Below are 15,733 nucleotides of genomic sequence, written 5' to 3'. Positions count from 1 at the left end.
AATCAAGACCTGAAGTGTGCAAAAAACTGCATTTTAGCTGGTTTATGCAAACAGGCTGACGCCCACAAAAATGATTGTGGATAATTGAGGGCCGATAATCAAGGCTGCACAGTGCAAATAACAAACTGCCGGGCTCTTTTTTTTTTGTCTAATGCATATGATCTAGCTGCGAGGACAAATGTCTTCGAAATTTGACCCTGGGAGGTCTGGAAGCATAAAAAGTCTTTCCTTCTGTAAAAAAGACTGATATTAAGAACCAATTTCACCATGGTTTCTTAAAATTCAGAATTTTCTTTTTTGTTGGAAGGCAGGGAATGCCTGATTTTTTTTCCCCAAGGATACCACTATATTAATTACAGTTTAACTTGGTTCAATTAAATGATTGCAGACTTTCGGGAAACCATTTGTAGTTTGAAGGGAATTCAGTGCTGATTTGAGAGGGTGCAGTCTATTTAAGGAGGTTCTTAAACCTTTTTTCTGTATATCAATAATTTATGTGAACTATGATTGATCGGCCCAGTGTTGTTAACAGCAAATTTGGTGCACACTTCATACCGTGTTGAAATAGTCTGCAAGCAGAAGTTACTGCACTTGTGCTAAGGAAAGAAAATGCTGGCAGCCCAACTCCTACTGGATTCAATGCTCTATTTATACTCTGTATAAATGCAAATATTAGTGATTTATGCTTTCTGCAAGCAATCACTGGAATGGAACTAAGATACATTAGAGTTGCACAAGAATGTGTGTGGTTCCCCAAATGGTTAAAAGTGTTAATGCAAATATGAATTGCTTTTGTATTCCATGTATCCTCAAAGTTAACTGACACACACAAGTGTTAAATGAATATGGTCTAAAGGGATGAGAAAGTCTAGAGGAAAGTACTTCTTGCTCAAGGACCTCCTTTTTTATATAAGAAAATAATATACATACCGCTGATCACTTGAGGTGAGTCCCAGGGTGGCACTATTTAAAACAATGGGGTCTACTTAGCCTGAGAGCCTCTCTGGAGCAGAGCTCTAGGAAACCAAGCTGCCAGCTGAATTTTTTTTTTAATCCCAGCCTATAGCATGGTTTCTTAAGGTCAGGTAGTTCTTAGGCCAGTCTGAACTCATGGGCCCCATTTAAAATGGAGTTGTTCTGCAACAACACTCCTCAATGGTGACATCACTGGAACTCCCCGGTAGGGAGTGAGAGCCAACTTGAGGATTTTGGGCGATAATAAAATTGCTACTTTTACAAAAACATAAAGATCATTTCTGGGGTTTTTTTATATAAAAGGGTAGCCATTTGAGACCAATGCACTAGGTTTTACCGTAGTAATTTCAAGTGGCCGTGATACTGGTATTGATAGCTGGTTTATTTGGTATGACTGTCACAATTTCACCGTTAGTTTTAAAGAAAGAACTTGCATTTATATAGTGCCTAAATGGCCAGATCATCTGTTTTGGTGGTGGTTGATGGATGAATCTTGGCCGGGATACCTGAGGAACTCCCCTGCTGTTCCTTGAATAGCATCAGGCTGTTCCTTGAATAGCGTCAGGGAGATCTTTTATAGGCACAGGTATAGCCAAAGTCTGCATCCCTGTTACTGTAGTAGTGCTTCATTATGTTCAGGGGCCAACTTTAAATTTTCAATCATTTTTTAATGTAGGTTTAGCAGAAAAGCAGAGGAAGGAGGACCTGATTGCAAAACGAGTTGCACTAAAACATGATCGTAAAGCAAGAGCAATGGCTACCCGGACAAAAGACAATTTCAGAGGCTATAATGGTGTTCCAGTGGAACAGAAAAGCAAAAGGAGGAGTTCTGATGATGAGGGAAGGGACCAAAGAATGGATGACTGCAATGATGAAGATTATTACTATGATAGGGCACAGGTTGAGAATGAAATGTCTGAAGCAGCTGAAGATTCTGATGAGTTTGAACCACAATGGGATGAGAGACCAGCTAAACAGTTTAAACATCAACACAGAGAGCCTGAGATATCAGCTAAACAGCTTAAACATCAACACAGAGAGCCTGAGATATCAGCTAAACAGTATAAACATCAACACAGAGAGCCTGAGATATCAGCTAAACAGCTTAAACATCAACACAGAGAGCCTGACATACCAGCTAAACAGCTTAAACGTCAACACAGAGAGCCTGACATACCAGCTAAGGAGCCTAAGCGACTGTATAGAGAACCTGAGATATCAGCTAAAGAGCCTGAACAATCATATAGAGAGGCTAAAAAATCTAAAGTTCCAAAGAAACCACCTTCAACACCCATGAACTTCTGTGATCTCCTGAAACTAGCTGAAAAGAAGCAGTTTGAGCCAGTGGACCTTAAGCCAATAAAAAAAGTGGAGGAGAAGCTACGCACAGCAGAGGAACTGAAAGAAATGGAATTTTTAGAACGTAAACGACAGAAACAGAATGATAGGAGGAAATCTGAGAAAGAGGTCACATTTTCACACCCAACCAGCTCATCCAAGAAAAAATCTTCAACTAAAGACAGTAAAAGCACAAACTCAGTGCAAGGCTCAGGAGAAAACCTTGCATTGTCTAGAGAGAGTAGCTCAACAGGAACTGCCCATGGTATTAGCAAGAAGCCAAAAACATCATCTAGTGAAAGATCACCATCTTCAGTGTCTTACAAAACATCTGCACAGGAAAAATCCAAATCTTCAGGAGGAGGTGGACACTCTGTCTCCAAAAATTCTAGTGGCAACAGTGGGAAAACAGCATTAAGCAGCTCGGCAAAATCTGGAAATAGCTCCCAGACCCCAAGCAAAGGATTGAAACCTGGATCAAATGGAACTCATTCTGCATTATCTTCAAAAAACAGCCAAAAAAAATCAGATCAGCCTACTTCAGGCAAAAGTGACAATTCCTCCACTAGACATGAAAGGTCTAGTGGTTCAAATCCATTGCGCTCCAAACATGCAAGCAGTTCAGCTCCTGAACGATCCAAATGTTCCAGTGGTTTGAGCCAACCACGGCCCAATAGTACCAGCAGCTCAGGACAACCGCGATCGAGCAACGTGGGTCAACAGAGGCCCAACAGTGTGAGCAATTCCGGGCCATCTCGTCCCAGCAGCGCAGGGGGTTCAGGCCCCACTCGACCAAAAGGTACAAGCAATTCAGGCCCTCCAAGGCACAGCAGTACAAGTAGCTCTGGGCCTGTGCAATCAAAAAGCATGAGTGCCTCGGCATCGGTACGGCCGAGCAGCGCGGGACCGGTACGGCCGAGCAGCGCGGGACCGGTACGGCCGAGCAGCGCGGGACCGGTACGGCCGAGCAGCGCGGGACCGGTACGACCTGGAAATTCTTTTGCGGCTGTTCCTGGGCGACCTGGAAGCGCCCCGAGTTCTGGAGCTGGGCGACCTGGAAGCGCCCCGAGTTCTGGAGCTGGGCGACCTGGAAGTGGAGTTGGAGTGCCTAAGCCCAAATGTACTGTGGTAGCAGAAACAATATCTTCAAAGAACTTCCCATCAAGGCCCAGCAATGGACAGATGAGCAGTATGAGGTCAGCACCACCAGGGCACAGGCCAATGATGCGTCCACCAGGTACTGCATAAGGATAATGTCAAATATTGTAAAAATGGAAGAACTTGTATTTTACGTAATGTCTAATCACATGGAACAAGCTACATTGAAGCTTTCAATCTGTTGAGCTGTTTAGATGCACACCGTGGATCTTCCTGGCTACATAAGTTTAAATAAATAGAATCACAGAATGATACAGCATAGAAGGAGGCCATTCAGCCCATCATGCCTGTGCTGGTTCTTTGAAGAAGCTATCCAATTAGTCCCACTCCCCTGCTATTTCCTCCCTTCAAGTATTTATCCAGTTCCCTTTTGAAAGTTGTTATTGAATCTGCTTCCACCAACCTTTCAGGCAGTGCGTTCCAGATCTTTACAGTTTGCTGCGTAAAATTCTTTTTTCTCATGTCACCTCTGGTTATTTTGCCAATTATCTTAAATCTGTGTCCTCTGGTTACCGACCCTTCTGCCATCGGAAACTGTTTCTCTTTATTTACTCGATCAAAACTGTTCATGGTTTTGAACACCTCTATCAAATCTCCCCGTAATCTCTTCTGCTGTAAGGAGAACAACCCCTGTTTCTCTAGACTCTCCATGTAACTCAAGTCGCTCATCCCTGGTACCATTCTAGTAAATCTCTTCTGCACCCACTCTAAGGCCTTGACATCTTTCTGAAAGTGCGGTGCCCAGAATTGGCCACAGTACTCCAGCTGGGGTCTAACCAGTGTTTTTAGATTAGCATAACTTCCTTGCTTTTGTACTCTATGCCTCTGTTTATAAAGCCAAGGATCCTGTATGTCTTTTTAACAACCTTTTCAACTTGTCCTTCAGCAACTTGTGTACGTTGTGTCTCTCTGTTCCTTTAAAATTGTACCGTTTAGTTTATATTGCTTCTCCTCATTCTTCCTACCAAAATGAATCACTTCATATTTCTCTGTTAAATTTAATTTGCCATGTGTCTGCCCATTTCACCAGTGTCTGTGCATCCTCCTAAAGTCTGTTACTATCTTCCTCACTGTTTACTACATTACCGTGTTTCATGTCATCTGCAAACTTCAAAATTATACCCTGTATACCCAAGTCCAGGTCATTAATATATATCAAAAAGACAGTGGTCCCAACACTGACCCCTGGGGAACACCACTGCACACTTTCCTCCAGTCTGAAAAACAATAATTCACCACTACTCTCTACTTTCTGCCCCTTAGCCAATTTTGTATCCATGCAGTCACTGCCCCTTCAATCCCATGGGCTTCAATTCTGTTAACAAGTCTATTATATGGAACATTATCAAATGCCTTTTGAAAGTCCATATGCACATTAACTGCACTACCCTCATCAACCCTCTCCATTACCTCATCAAAGAACTCAATCAAGTTAATCAAACATGATTTGCCTTTAAAAAATCCATTCTGGCTTTCATTTATTAACCCTTTTTATTAAGTGCTGATTAATTTTGTCCCGGATTATTGTCTCTAAAAGATCCCCCACAAACCGACGTTAGACTGACTAGCTTGTAATTGCCGGGTTTATCCCTCCCCCCTTTTTTGAACGGGGTGTAACATTTGCAATCCTCCCGTCCTCTGGCACCACTCCCATACCTGAGGAGGATTGGAAGATTGTTGCCAGAGCCTCCGCAATTTCCACCCTTCCTTCAGCAACCTAAGATGCATCCCATCCGGGCTGCGTGACTTTTCTACTTTGAGTGCTGCCAACTTTTTAAGTACCTCCTCTTTATCCATTTTTATCCTATGCAATTTCTCTATCTCCTCCTTTACTGTGACATTGGGAGCATCCTCTTTAATGAAGACAGATGCAAAGTATTCATTTGGTACCTCAGCCATGCCCTCTGCCTCCACAAGAAGATCTCCTTGTTGGTCCCTAATTGGCCTCACCCTTCCTTTGACTACCTTTTTACTATTTATATGTTAAAACGGAACCCAAAAGTTTTTTATTATGTTATCTGCTAATCTATTCTCATACTCTCTCTTTGCCCCTCCTATTTCCTTTTTTAATTCTCCTCTGTACTTTCTGTATTCAGCTTGGTTCTCTACTGAATTATGAGCCTGACGTTTATCATAAGCCTCCTTTTCTGTTTCATTTTAATCTCTATATCTTTAGTTATCCAGGGAGCTCTAGCTTTGGATGCTCGTCCTTTCCCCCCTGTGGGAATGTGTCTAGTATGTGCTGTCTCCTCTTTGAAGGCCTCCAATTGCTCATTTACTGTTTTACGTGCCAATCTTTGATTCTAGTTCACCTGGGCCAGGTCCCTTTTGAACTCACTGAAATTAGCTCTCCTCCAGTTGAGTACTTTCACATCTGATTTTTTTTTCCTTGTCCTTTTCTATAACTACAATAACCTAATATTTTGATCCCTGTTTCCCAAATGCTCCCCCACTGAAACATGCTCCACTTGGCCCTCTTCACTCCCCAGAACTAGATCCAGCACTGCTTGCTTCCTTCCTCGTTAGGCTGGAAACATACTGATCAAGAAAGTTCTCTTGTTCACATTTCAGGGATTCCTCCCCCTTTTTGCCCTTTGCACTGCTATTTTCCCCATTCTATATTAGTATAATTAAAGCCTCCCATTATCACTACTCTAAAGTTCTTGCATCTTTCTGCAATTTGCATGCCAATTTGCTCCTCTACCTTCTTCCCACTATTCGGTGATCTATAATATACATCTGGTAGTGTAATAGCTCCTCTATTATTCCTTAATTCTAATGAAATAGATTCTGTCTTTGATCCCTCAAGTACATCATCCCTTTCTAATGCTGTAACAGTATCTTTGATCAATACTGCCAACCCCATCATTTTTCCTTTCCTGAATACACTGTAGCCAGGAATATTAAGTGCTCATTCCTCCCCTTGTTTGAGCCAGGTCTCTGTTATTGCCACTATATCATAATCCTATGTGGTTACTTGTGCCTGCAACTCACCAATCTTATTTACCATGCTCTGTGCATTTACGCACATGCACTTCAAATTCATCTTAGCCTGCCTTGCATTTCCCCCCTGTCTGATCTCTCCCATTTCTAAGCTATTTATTCTAATGCTGTTTATCTCTCCCAGTCCTCTAATGCTTCATCCTGGTGTCCCTCCCCCTGCCAAATTAGTTTAAACCCTCCCCCACATCACTGATTAACCTCCCCACGAGAACATTGTTTCCCAGCCTTGTTGAGGTGCAACCTGTCCATCTTGTACAGGTCCCTCCTGTCCCTGAACTGGTCCCAATGCCCCAGGAATCTGAAGCCCTCCCTCCTGCACCATTTCTCCAGCCACGTGATAACCTGTGTTATCTTGCTGCTCCTACACTCACTAGCACGTGGCACTGGGTAGTAATCAAGAGATGACTACCTTTTGAGGTACTGCTGTTTAACTTTCTGCATTGCTCCTAAAACTGTCTATAGGACCTCAAACCTTCTCCTACAATGTCATTGGTTCCAACGTGGATCACGACTTCTGGCTGTTCCCCTGCCCCCTGTAAAGTGTTCTGCTCCCCATTAAGAACAATTCTGAATTTGCACCGCGTGAATGCACCAATTCTCAATGTGTGTGCCTCTCATCTGTTTAGACTTGTACATACTGGTAAATGAGCAGTTAGATTTTGCTGCTTTTTTCTGGAAAATTTATATGTTCTCTGCCTAAAGATAGTACACCTGAGCTGCTAGAGACTCAGGGTAAAAGTGTTGCAGTACTGTGAAAATATTGCCCTTAAGATTTCATTTGATGCACTGTGGGGGGCGGTTGGTCTTGTAGACCAGTGAACTTGAGAGAAAATATCTATTACTTGTAAAACAATATTTAAAATGACACACTTGGAATATGCATGCAATCTCAATACAATGGCTGCAAAGCAATTTCTAGAGTTATGGGCTATTAAAGTGAGTTAATGGTAAATTGGATGTGTACTATGCCACACAATGCAGAAGGTCCCAGATTTGATCTGGTTTCTGCATTACCTGATCTCAGCCAAGGTAACAGAGAGGGCACTGCAATTTGGCTTCTGTGCTCTTTGGCTGAGCAGTGGAAAAATGAGCTAGGGTTCCCACTCTGGTAGCTGTCCCGTGAGCGCAGCTAGGAAGTGCTGGTGTGTGGGCGTCAGGTGAGAGCAGGATTAGGCTCAGATTTATAGTCAAATAATCTGCCAGGTCTCTTGTACGAGGGGAGAGGAATTATGGACTGCTAGGAAGCATGGTGGGACTGAGGAGTTTTACAGATATTATCTGAATCCTGCGTCAGGTGGCAGCTTTTTGGCTTGCTCTATTGTGTGTTCTGAACTGATTCTTAGTGCCAGTTAAAAGAAATGTTAATTCGAAGACTCAGATTATAATATCTTCGATACCCAGAATATCTTCGCTGTTAAACGGTACTGTCTCATGGGGGATTTATTGGGAAGCTTTATTGTAGGACCAGAAAGTCCCTTACCCTGTCTGGGGAGCTGTGAAGACCTGCTGGTTTGTATTCATTAATTGACATTGTTAATCTGTGCATTGTAATATTTGTTATAATGACTTTTGTTTCTGTGCCATTCCAGGCCCTGCAAGGCCACCTGTCCCCATTTCCTACAAACGGAGGCTGGATGACGACGAGGATTATGATTCGGAAATGGACGATTTCATTGATGATGCTGGAGAATCACAAGATGAAATCTCAAAACATATCAAGGAAATCTTCGGATATGACCGGAACAAGTAAGGCAGACTCTGTTGTGATTTGAGCTGCTGTGCCTATGTTATGGAGGTTATGTTTATAGACTGAGAAATGGTCTTGCCCCTCTTATATGGGGGGAGTCCAGAACAATGGGGCATAACCTTAAAATTAGAGCTCAGACATTCGGGTGATGTCAGGAAGCACTTCTTCACACAAAGGGTAATGGAAATCTGGAACTTTACTCCCCAAAACGCTGTTGAAGCTGGGAGTCAATTGAAAATGTCAAAACAGAGATTTATAGATTTTTGTTAGGTAAGGGTATTAAGGGTTATGGAACCAAGGCAGGTGAATGGAGTTGAGATACAGATCAGCCATGATTTAATTGAATGATGGAACAGGCTCGAGGGACTGAATGACCTACTTCTGTTCCGTCGTTCCTATAGTCTGGGAGGTAAAGACACTTCCTGCTATAAACACTAACCCTTCCAGACCAGAAGGTTGCATGTTTGACTCCTGATCTGTGCTGTGTTAGCTGATCTCGGCATGACAATAGTTAGAATGCTACAATTGGCCTTAGTGCTCCTGGGCTAGGAAGAGGAAAAATTAGCCATGGTTTCCTCTCCCGATTGCTGCTGTTCTATGACTCCTGCTGGGAAATATGTTCATGTCAGCTGACAGGATTAGGCTCAATGTCGATGCCCTCGACAGTTGATTAGCCTGCCAATACTCAGGTTCATGTGTGAAAAGTGGACACCTGGTTGTCGAGCTGCCAATGCTATGGAATTGTACTGAGACAAAACCTTCAAGACAGGAGAGAAGAAAACTAGAATTAAAAACTAAATTGTCTAATATAATTTAACCTAATGTGTGGCGTTCCAGAAACCTAATGCTGATGAAACAGCTAGGCTATATTCCTTTTTCTGAAGCAGCACAAATATTGTGGTTTTTGAAAGGAGGAAATCAGTAAGTATTTTTATTCTGCAGAGTTGTGCTTGTTCCTTGTTTTACCTCTGATTTTGGTGCTAGTATAAGCAGAATTGTGACCTGACCATTTCCCAAATGATTGCAGTGTAGCAAACTACTAGTACTTTGTGGAAACATAAGGATTTTGTCTGTTAATGCATTTTTTTTAACGACACTGGATTGTGCAATGAGTTCCTTTTCAAATCCGTGCAGACTAATCAGATAAAAATTGTCTTTCTGGTGTTGTAAGGGTCATATTTGAAATGATTGTAGAGCAATCTCAATCCAGTTCCTGATGGGTGAGGATCCATTGCTGAAAACTGCCCACGTTTGGCACAGATTGCTAATCTGAGAGGCTGTACAGATGGCTGCTGTCAGAATGGTAAAATTTACAATGGTGCAGGAGGTGATGCACCTTTTGAGGTTAAGGACCGGCTGTTGGAAGCAGGAAAACAAGGCCTTTAGTCAGCATTTAACCCAATTTGTATCTGATCTTTTGAGCTTGATGCAGCAGTATAGAGGAAGCTTCACCTTTAAATTGTTCTGCATTTGTACCCGAGCACTGATGAGTTTTAAAACTTTTTGGAATAATTTTTGGTCCTGGAGTATTCTATTAAATGTTGTAAAATACTTTTTTTTTCTTTCATCCTGCTGAACAATTGCAATGCAACATCTGGAACCTTGACTGGCTATCTATAAACAAGCCGTTTAACATAAAACTGAATGTGAAAGACTAGACGACATGAGTGCCAAATTAATGAGAAACATTCTCAAGTAGAAATGGAAATTAGATAGCTTCCCTCCACAATGATAGTAGTTAGGACATAGGTCCTACATGGAATGGCTCTGGCAAGATGAGAGTCCTTGTGCAAAATTCTTTGGCACATTCCAGAGAACTGGGCAATCACAATGCATACTGAATCAGTGTTGTGACTAAAATTTTGGTACAGTGTAATGGAAGTCACTACCAGGCTCGGCAATAACTTGTCTTAATCCCTTTCTATTTTTCACTTTTATTTTCCTTGAAACTCTCTTCCACTACCTCTATAGGTTGAGTGTCAGTTTTGTACTTATGGACGCAGAGCTTAATATTACTGGCCACCGAAATTGGAATGGTTTATAACTTAATGATTATAAAATGATTTCATTCTAGCTGAACAGTTATGAGTAAGCTCTGCCTCCATTAGTGTGGAACTGACTTTTTCTCAGCTGTAATGGTGTATTGCACCACTGCTGTGATGTTGACTGTTTAGCCCAGTATACTTAATGAGCCTATTGAGGAATGGTAAAGGTTAAACACCACGCCCCAAGCAGGATGTGCTGTGATAGCCTTTTAACACAACCAGTCCTGTTTTAGATTTATTGGTGGTCAGTGGGATGGAATAACAAACCATTATAAAATTTGCTAGTTTTATAGATAATCTAATAAGACATTGTGTCTAGTAGGAAGAAAGACAGAAGCACAAGAATAGAGATTATTCAACTTTAATTCAGCTGATTTAATAGCAGGCATATATAATCTATTTTTATGTATCATAGTATCTTATTGATTGTGTGCACTCATTTATACTTTTGAGAGAGGCAAAAATATATCAAAGCAACTGGGTGGTGTAAGGGGTTAAATAATGACCTATATTCTTTAGGACCCGGCTTCAAATATATAGAATGAAATTCTGCTCATTGGTTCTAAGGAGTCTTGTGTGAAATGGGTTGGACAGTCTCAAACCCAGTTCCCAGTGAGTGTTGGCCCACAGCACAAAAGTACCCTTAAAACGGGCATTAATTAGCAATCTCCCTCACACAAGCCCCAGGATGGCTAGTGTGGGAAATGTTTTAAAAATTCACTAAGGAATGAGGCACATTGTCAGGACCAATAAGAGGAAGCTTCAGTCAGTCTAACTGCTGTACCTGAAGTGGGAATGTTTGAAGCTGACACTGGGTGAAATGGAATGCTTCCCATTTTTTTCCAAATGGAAAATATTCCATTCCTCAGTACGAGTATCCCAAACAAGTCATTTTAAATAAAAACCTAAAGATCATGACACTGATAGTATAAAGACACCTATACATAGCTATGTCCCACAGCCCAGTGTTTCTGATGAAGTGGGTCCCTGTGAGATTATTGTTGAGCATTGTTTTTGTGTTACAGATACAGGGATGAAAGCGACTATGCTCTGCGATTCATGGAGAGTAGCTGGAAAGAACAGCAGAAGGAAGAAGCCAAAAGGTACAATTCATTGCTGGGACACCTCTAAATCTTATCTGGAGCCTATGCTGAAAGTGATTTTACATGTTTAAAAAATAGTGTATAAGTTTGTAATTTGCAAGTTTCCAAGCCTTCGTGGTGTAGCATTTACACCAGTGTGTTATCACTAATTCTGTAAAGTACTTACAAATAGGGGTGCACCATGACCTTAAGTGCAAAGTATACACACTGCATTTCACAGTACATTTTTCAACTGAGTTCTGACAGTGAGATGGACCCTATTTTTTTTGGTCTTGGCAATTTTCAACTTTCCCCTCAAGGCATTGACTCCTTGTTAGAGCAGACCTCCATGGGTACTGGCTGCCCTTTTAGAGGCTTGCTCAAGTAGCCATTGTTCATGTGTACGCGTCAGCAGATTATATGATTGCCAGGAAGGAGGCCAATGTCCCCGCATTTGTAGCAGGGGTCTGGACAGCAGTTGGAAGTTGGAACCATTGCTAATTTGTCCCTCCCTAATCCCAAGGCTTACGATAGCACCCTACTGCCACCCTAGCTGGCATCAGCTAATTCAGCACAGAGATGGGGAGGAAATTGGTCTTTTTGGCTCAGTGCTACTTCAGGTGCTGCATTCATTCACTAGACTTTTAGGGAGGCCTGAAGTATCAATTTTTACTTTGTATGTAAGAAGTTAGTTTACAAGGATGATGGGCCCAAATTTGATACTTGCTTATAATCCTTAATTAGGTTTCTTAAATGCATTTTTTTTAAATTGGGGTGCCTCAATCCCTTTATTTTATTACTAGTTTCCTACTGCATGGTTGAGTGGGTTGCTGGGCAACCTATTCTCAAGCTTCTGCTATTGCTGCTCTTGTGCCAGCCAGGAGGGGAGACACAACAGCATCTCAGGAACTGATCCCTCGCCCTTTGTGTGTGGGATGGGGGAGGAGGGGGGTGGGAATTACATTCCTGGTTGGTGCTTCCCTTATGGCATGGCAGAGATCTGTAACCCGGTTATTTAAAAAAATTAAAGTGGTGCATTACATGAGTACAGTATATTCAAAATATGTCTTTGCAAATTTACATCAAAATTGTTGATCGCAACAAAAGCAGCAATTAAACCGTGGGAAGTGAACACAGTATCATGGTGCCAAGCATTGTTACTTTAACATACTGCATCAAAATATGCATGCTGATTTTTAAGAACAACGAATGAACTTGCATTTATATTACGCCTTTCATGACCTCAGGACGTCCCAAAGCACTTTACAGCCAGTGAAGTACTTTTGTTGTGTAGTCACTGTTGTAATGTAGGAAACGCGGCAGCCAACTTGCGCATTGCAAATCCCACAAACAGCAGTGTGATAATGACCAGATTATCTGTTTTAGTGATGTTTATTGAAGGATAAATTTTGGTCAGGACACCAGGGGTGGGGGTGGATTTCCCTGCTCTTTGAATAGTGCCATGGGGTCTTTTACATCCACCTGAGAGGGCAGATGTCTTTGGTTTAACGTCTCATCTGAAAGGCAGTACCTTCGACAGTGCAGCACTCCATTAGTACTTCACTGGAGTTTTACATAGCCTATTTTAACTTCAAACTTCCATGTCCTCAGGAGGTCTGGAAGTGCTTTACAGCTAGTGAATTATTTTGAAGTGTAATCACTGTTATGTAGACAAGTACAGTAGCCAATTTGCACACAGCAAGGTCTCGCAAACAACAAAAGGATAAATGAACAGTTAATTTGCTTTGGTTGAGGAATAAGTTTTGACCAAGACATGGGGAGAACTCCCCCACTCCTCGAATAGCGCCATGGAATTTTGGTTATAACACCTCATCTGAAAGACAGCACCTATGACAATGCAGCACTTCAACAGTACTGTATTGTAATGTCATAGAATCTTAGAAACTTGCAGCACAGAATGAGGCCATTCAGCCCATTGTATCTGTGCCAGCTGTTTGAAAGACCTATCCAATTAGTCCCACCCCCCCCGGCTCTTTCCCCATAGCCCTGCAAATTTTTCCTTTTCAAGTATTTATCAGTTCCCTTTTGAGAGTCACGGCTTCCACCATCCTTTCAGGCAGTGCATCCCAGATCATAACTCGCTCAATTATGTGCTCAAGTCCTGGAGTAGAGCTTAAACCCACAACCTTCTGACTCAGAGGCAAGTGTGCTACCATTGACCTATGGTCCCACTTCACATTTTGTTTAAGATATATTAAAACAAAAATTGCTGTTTTGTAAGGAGGTCCTATAATAAGAGTTGGCTGTACAACAGAGAAGCTGATGAGGGTGATGTGTAACATCGACATTGTTCTAAGAGGCTTATTGTGAGGATGGGTAGCTGAAGAAACTGCTTTCTCAATATTGGCAACTTGTTTTAATGTGGTACTGTTTGAGATTCAAGAGTTGTAAACTGGTGGCACTGAGCTGTCTCTCTTCATTGTCTTTGCCCTTAAAACTGAGCATGCTGGAGGATGCAGGAGGTAGAAGAGCTTTGAAGAAAGAAGGATGCTATGTGTCACTTTATAAAAACTTATCCCCTTTTTCTCTCCTGCAGCTTGCAGATGGGTATATTAGAGGATGCAGAAGAGCTGAGAAAAGAGGAAGAACTGAAAAAAAAGCAGATGATTAAAACCAAGAAACGGCAGCTTTAGTTCATTGAAGAAATCTCAAACTTATTTATTATATTTATATAAAAAAATCTGGTTATTTACAAAAAGTAATATGCACTAAAGTAAGGAATTTACTTTGTAAACTGTGGAACTCAGTAGGCTGATTGACCAATTCAGTAGAAGATGTAAATTAACATTGAAATAAGCTGTGCTGATAACGGGAGTAATTTTACGTAATTGTGTGGTGAATCACCAATTTTTTTTTCTGTGCCTGGTTCTGATGTGTTAGACAAGGTGACACAGCAGTGAATATGTTCTTTCATTTTATAAATGGGAGAGTCGATACTAGAATGATGAGCTTCAATGGGCCTTGATTGCTCCAAAATATTGATATGTGTATTGTTGGTGTGGTTTTGACATTACACATTTAAGGGCAAAACCCTTGCACGTCTTAAAATTAACATTCAACTTTTTACTGGCTGTCTCAAGTAAAATTGGTTCTTCCCTTTTTTAATTTTGCTTAGTTATTGAGTTACACCAACTTCATTCACAGGATGCCTCCACCAGTTTTTTTTGAAAAACTTGAGGGGATATGTGATGCAGTGAGTTGGACATTGCCTTTTTTATCTGACATCTGGGTTCAAGTCCAACCCAGGCTTCTGGGACAAATGTCTCCTCGCTGCTGGCTGTAAGAGTCCTATGTGAAATGAGTTTAAGCTCCTTCAGTCCATGGGCATACAGTACAAAACTGCCTCTAATTGTGTGTTAAATTTGCAGTTGCACTGTGAGACCCCAAAATGCCTGAAGTGCGAAGTGAAAAAATGTCAAGAGCATAAGTCCATTCGGCCCATTGAAGCTTATCATTCTAGTACCCTGATTCTCCCGTTTATAGCAACAAAATGGAGTTGAACATCCTAAGTTTTTTTGCCTCTGCTACGCCATCTAGCAGATTATTCCAAACCATCACACTTTTGAGTAAGGAAATTGTTCCTAATAGCTATTTTAAATGTAATTTTCACCAACTTGATTTTTTTTTTTATGTCCTCTGGTCCTACTCCCCTGGCTTTGTGCAGTAGGGTGTTCTTCTAAGGTTGAGGCTGAAGGCACATTGTTGCAGTAGTAGAGAGCTTTGCTGTGCACCCAACTGTGCCATATCTTCCCTGGGAGTGCTTGATGCTGACAATGGGTGCCTAAAATGGAAAGCATTTCCCCATCCCCTTGATGAGCACAATATTTTTTTTAAACCAAATGGGTCAATGATGTCTGACGTGCAATTTGTTCAAACCTAAATCTAGGTGTGCTAGTGAAAAGGGTTAAAGATCCCAGTTAAAAAAAATTACTGGTATAATGAAATACATTTTGTATGTTTTTTTGATGAGAAAAATGCAAGTACAGATGCATTAAATATAATTGATATTCTGTACAATAAATTTTTATTACATAGTTTATCATATCATCGTGTAATAACTCTTCTTTTACAGTATTTACATTGAGTGAAGCTCAATGTGACAATTGAGGTAGTCCAACAAAAAGTCTGTTGTCTTGTGTCTGTTTAAAAGATTGATGCTAAATAGGTAGTAATGTTATTGGGGTTATTACATCATTTATCTGGTAACTGAGTTGAGATATTAGAGTTTAGTGTGGTCAAAAATGCTATCATTCACTCAGGATTTACCTTGAGTAGGTTTTTCTGTATTTAATTATGACGTTAGATGGTTGTTCTTCGAATTGTACCTGAATCTCACTTGCTGTTGGCAAATTAGTGGCAATATG

The 15,733-nt window shown here is 41.2% G+C and overlaps 1 protein-coding gene across 3 annotated transcripts in view; it reads left to right on the top strand.

Moving 5' to 3' along the window:
* Positions 1-15,413, top strand: part of spty2d1 (SPT2 chromatin protein domain containing 1) — a 35,649-nt gene extending 20,236 nt beyond the window's left edge. For 2 of the 3 annotated variants that reach the window (XM_067993803.1, XM_067993805.1), the window contains 4 exons: positions 1,652-3,550; positions 8,064-8,220; positions 11,292-11,369; positions 13,906-15,413. In XM_067993803.1, the coding sequence (XP_067849904.1) occupies positions 1,652-3,550; positions 8,064-8,220; positions 11,292-11,369; positions 13,906-14,002 (2,231 nt within the window). In that variant the 3' untranslated portion in view covers positions 14,003-15,413. The remainder of the gene's footprint in view (positions 1-1,651; positions 3,551-8,063; positions 8,221-11,291; positions 11,370-13,905) is intronic. The other variant, XM_067993806.1, reaches the window with a different exon arrangement.
* Positions 15,414-15,733: the final 320 nt, after the last annotated feature.

The sequence above is a fragment of the Heptranchias perlo genome, chromosome 12 (assembly GCF_035084215.1).
Source record: "Heptranchias perlo isolate sHepPer1 chromosome 12, sHepPer1.hap1, whole genome shotgun sequence".
NCBI classification, from domain to species: domain Eukaryota; kingdom Metazoa; phylum Chordata; class Chondrichthyes; order Hexanchiformes; family Hexanchidae; genus Heptranchias; species Heptranchias perlo.
This window is presented reverse-complemented; position numbering and strand designations above follow the sequence as displayed.